We start from the raw sequence: 2789 nt of genomic DNA, 5'->3' as shown, positions 1-2789 counted from the left end.
TGAGAATGTAGAGAAATTAATAGTTTCATTTCAATTTCTTATGTCTAGTGTGAAATTATCTTTGCATATTTTGTTATGTTACGTTTAATGGCAATGATGTCTTGTTTAGAATATATGTGCTAGTTATATCTGCATTTAAAACATAACGGGAGGTTGCATTCTTCAGTCATATTCAACTTTGAAATATACTGAGAGGCTGCATTTGCGAGTCGTATTTCAATTTTCGATATATAAACAAAGCATCATGATTGGAAACCTATAATATTACTTTTATGTTCGATTATACGAGTTAACTATTCAATTATTATTACGAATGCTTTCTATTTTAATGTTCTAACACAGTTCTTAGCTATGATAATTCTATGTGAGAGAAAAACATCGATAAATATAAGAGTTCAAACTACAACTCAATATACGAATCTTTTTATAAGAAACACTTTTATAATTATATAAAACAACACTTTGATATATATAGATAAAAATTCATATATATGGATGAAAAGATTCCTTAAATGGATGGAATACATTACGAGGAATATCAAAATGGATGGAAGACAGTAGCCACAGAAACAGAAATAGGAGAGGAGGAGGTAAATAGAGCTCTATTCTATTGGCATTCTACATTCACAATCCTCATAGCTTCGAATCGTGGCTCTTTGGCTTCATATTTCTGGTGGCTGTAAACCTGCATGTAGTCTCCAAACAGATACTCTGGATACTCTGGATAAACCGATAATTCATCACCGGTCTGAGCAGTAAGTTGAGATGCGGGATAGACCTTGGCATTATATGAGGGATTATAAAACGATGCCACTGAGAAACGGTTGCCATTCTTAGTGGGTAGAATGCGATGCCATGCGCTGGTGTATTTGCCGTTAGTGATGGCTTCCAACTGGTCCCCAATGTCAACAACTATTGCGTATGGAATGGGTTGCACGTCAACCCAAGTGCCATCATTGAGGACCTGCAAACCGGACACTTGATCGTCTTGGTATAAGAGAATGAGGCCACCTGCATCTGTGTGTGCACGGATGCCCTTGATGAGGTCCGGTCTAGGGCAAGGAGGATAATGGCTCACTTTGGTGCCGAAGAAGGGCTTCTCTCCTCCCGCAAATGCCTCTTTCAGGTACTCTTTCTCTAGCCCCAGATTCAAACTTATTACTTCCAACAGCTTTTCTGTCAATGAAAATATCTTGTTTCGAAACTCCTGGATAGTTTCCCTGAGAAAAATGCAATATAATGTCTTAGTATTTTGTTTTTCGATATCCAGAAACCAGAAACACTTGTATATAGATCATGCTCATATTAATTTTTTCTATTCTATATTTATAGAAACGTTTGAATTGTGCACAAAATAGTTGAGTTGTTGTACTTGAAATCACTGGGTTGGGAAGGCCATGAATTGGTCTCCTGCATCTCATGTATTTGAATAACATCTTCCCAATCAACGTTCTCGATCTTATCAGCGTTATCGCTGTCAAGAGCGTTGCTCAACAACCTTACAGGCAAAGAGGCATTGAAGCTCTGCTCTCTGTTAAGCTTGTAATGCTCCCAGCTAACTTTCTTTACACGGTCCATGAGTTCATGCTCTATGCCATGGTTCAAAAGCTGCAAACACAAAACGAAATCACTTCAACTCTGTTTTCTCTATAATTAGTAAGTTTTGCACATTAGAAAATATGATCAGTTGTGTTTTTCACCTGAAAGAAACCAGTACTCTCGCAGGCCTTGGCTATTTCAGCCATGATCACCTCTCTGTCTCCTCCGTCTATGTTTTTCATGTCAATCACTGGAACGCCCATTTTCCTTATAAATTTGCACTACAAGTTCTCTTGAAAAGGAGTAGAAGAAACGGGCTGCTGGTTACTGCTTACTACTTTTATGCAATGCTGTGGTGCGCGCAGCTCTTTATATAGATGCACATCAGGAAGGAATGTGACTGAGCTAAGCAATTAACGCGAACACGATAGACGACCTACGTGGTCTGCGATGCCGCAGATTCAATGAATATGATAGACGACTTATCGTTATCGGCCTGGTCTGCGGATAAGTCTTGCATATAAACGTGTATCTTAACAACTGCGAGCGAAACAGAGATTAGGAGAGTATTTAGCTTTTCCAAAGAAACTGTTTATTCTTGGATTTTTGATGATCTGCTTGTATTTTTTTAATTATAAAGTCAATTTAACTCGTTTTGAAGATGACAATAGGTTTTTGAATAATTGAATACTACAGCGGGTGATAGGACTGATTAACCAATCGCATCAACAGAAACTGGGTAAGCAACGAAGTCGCTGCTGGCCCTGGAACCGGAACTTGTGTGGGCTCAGGAGATGCTGGCTAGAGAGATGGCTATGGTACTGGCCGTGCCTTTGCCTTCGTTCCTAGGTCTCAATCACGAACATCTGGATCTGGCTCACGAAGTGGTAAGTGAATTTAAATTATTTAGAAAAATGACCAAGCAGTCTACGTTTTGAATATTTAACTTTTTATTGACAATGTCTTTTTTCTTTAAAGCCGATTTAAGTTATTTCGAAGACAACACAGGAGCCTTATGTTCTGGACAGCCGATTAATTTAGCTGACAATAATAATTCTTCTTTTATCTAAGATTAGATTTCTTTTCTTTTATGTATATTTGAAAGGGAAGGCCTTAAATCTCTATGCTATCTTCAGGAGGTGGAAGTTAATCTAAATCATTTAAAAGATGACAAACAATTCCCGTAATCTGAACAGATAACCCCAATAGTCACCACTCTTTAATACCATCACACCATCATCAAGATGGAA

The 2789-nt window shown here is 37.9% G+C and overlaps 1 protein-coding gene across 1 annotated transcript; it reads right to left on the bottom strand.

The window, feature by feature from the left end:
- Positions 1-513: 513 nt before the first annotated feature.
- On the bottom strand, positions 514-1802 carry LOC131876225 (1-aminocyclopropane-1-carboxylate oxidase-like). Its single transcript, XM_059221104.1, has 3 exons — positions 1701-1802; positions 1373-1608; positions 514-1220 (listed from the first exon to the last, which is right to left on the bottom strand). The coding sequence occupies exons 1-3, from the start codon at positions 1800-1802 to the stop codon at positions 608-610; spliced, it is 951 nt and encodes a 316-aa protein (XP_059077087.1). The 3' UTR covers positions 514-607.
- Positions 1803-2789: the final 987 nt, after the last annotated feature.

The sequence above is a fragment of the Cryptomeria japonica genome, chromosome 5 (genome assembly GCF_030272615.1).
Source record: "Cryptomeria japonica chromosome 5, Sugi_1.0, whole genome shotgun sequence".
NCBI lineage: Eukaryota > Viridiplantae > Streptophyta > Pinopsida > Cupressales > Cupressaceae > Cryptomeria > Cryptomeria japonica.
The sequence above is the reverse complement of the archived record's forward strand: the minus strand, read 5'-3'. Positions and strand labels throughout refer to the sequence as shown.

What these genes read in the sequence shown, in the direction of transcription:
- LOC131876225 (XM_059221104.1), bottom strand. Translation starts at nt 1,802, where the DNA reads ATGGGCGTTCCAGTGATTGACATGAAAAACATAGACGGAGGAGACAGA. An exon ending in AGAGTACTGGTTTCTTTCAG is followed by an intron (nt 1,609 to 1,700) that starts GTGAAAAACACA and finishes TTGTGTTTGCAG; the next exon opens with CTTTTGAACCATGGCATAGA. An exon ending in TCCCAACCCAGTGATTTCAA is followed by an intron (nt 1,221 to 1,372) that starts GTACAACAACTC and finishes CATTTTTCTCAG; the next exon opens with GGAAACTATCCAGGAGTTTC.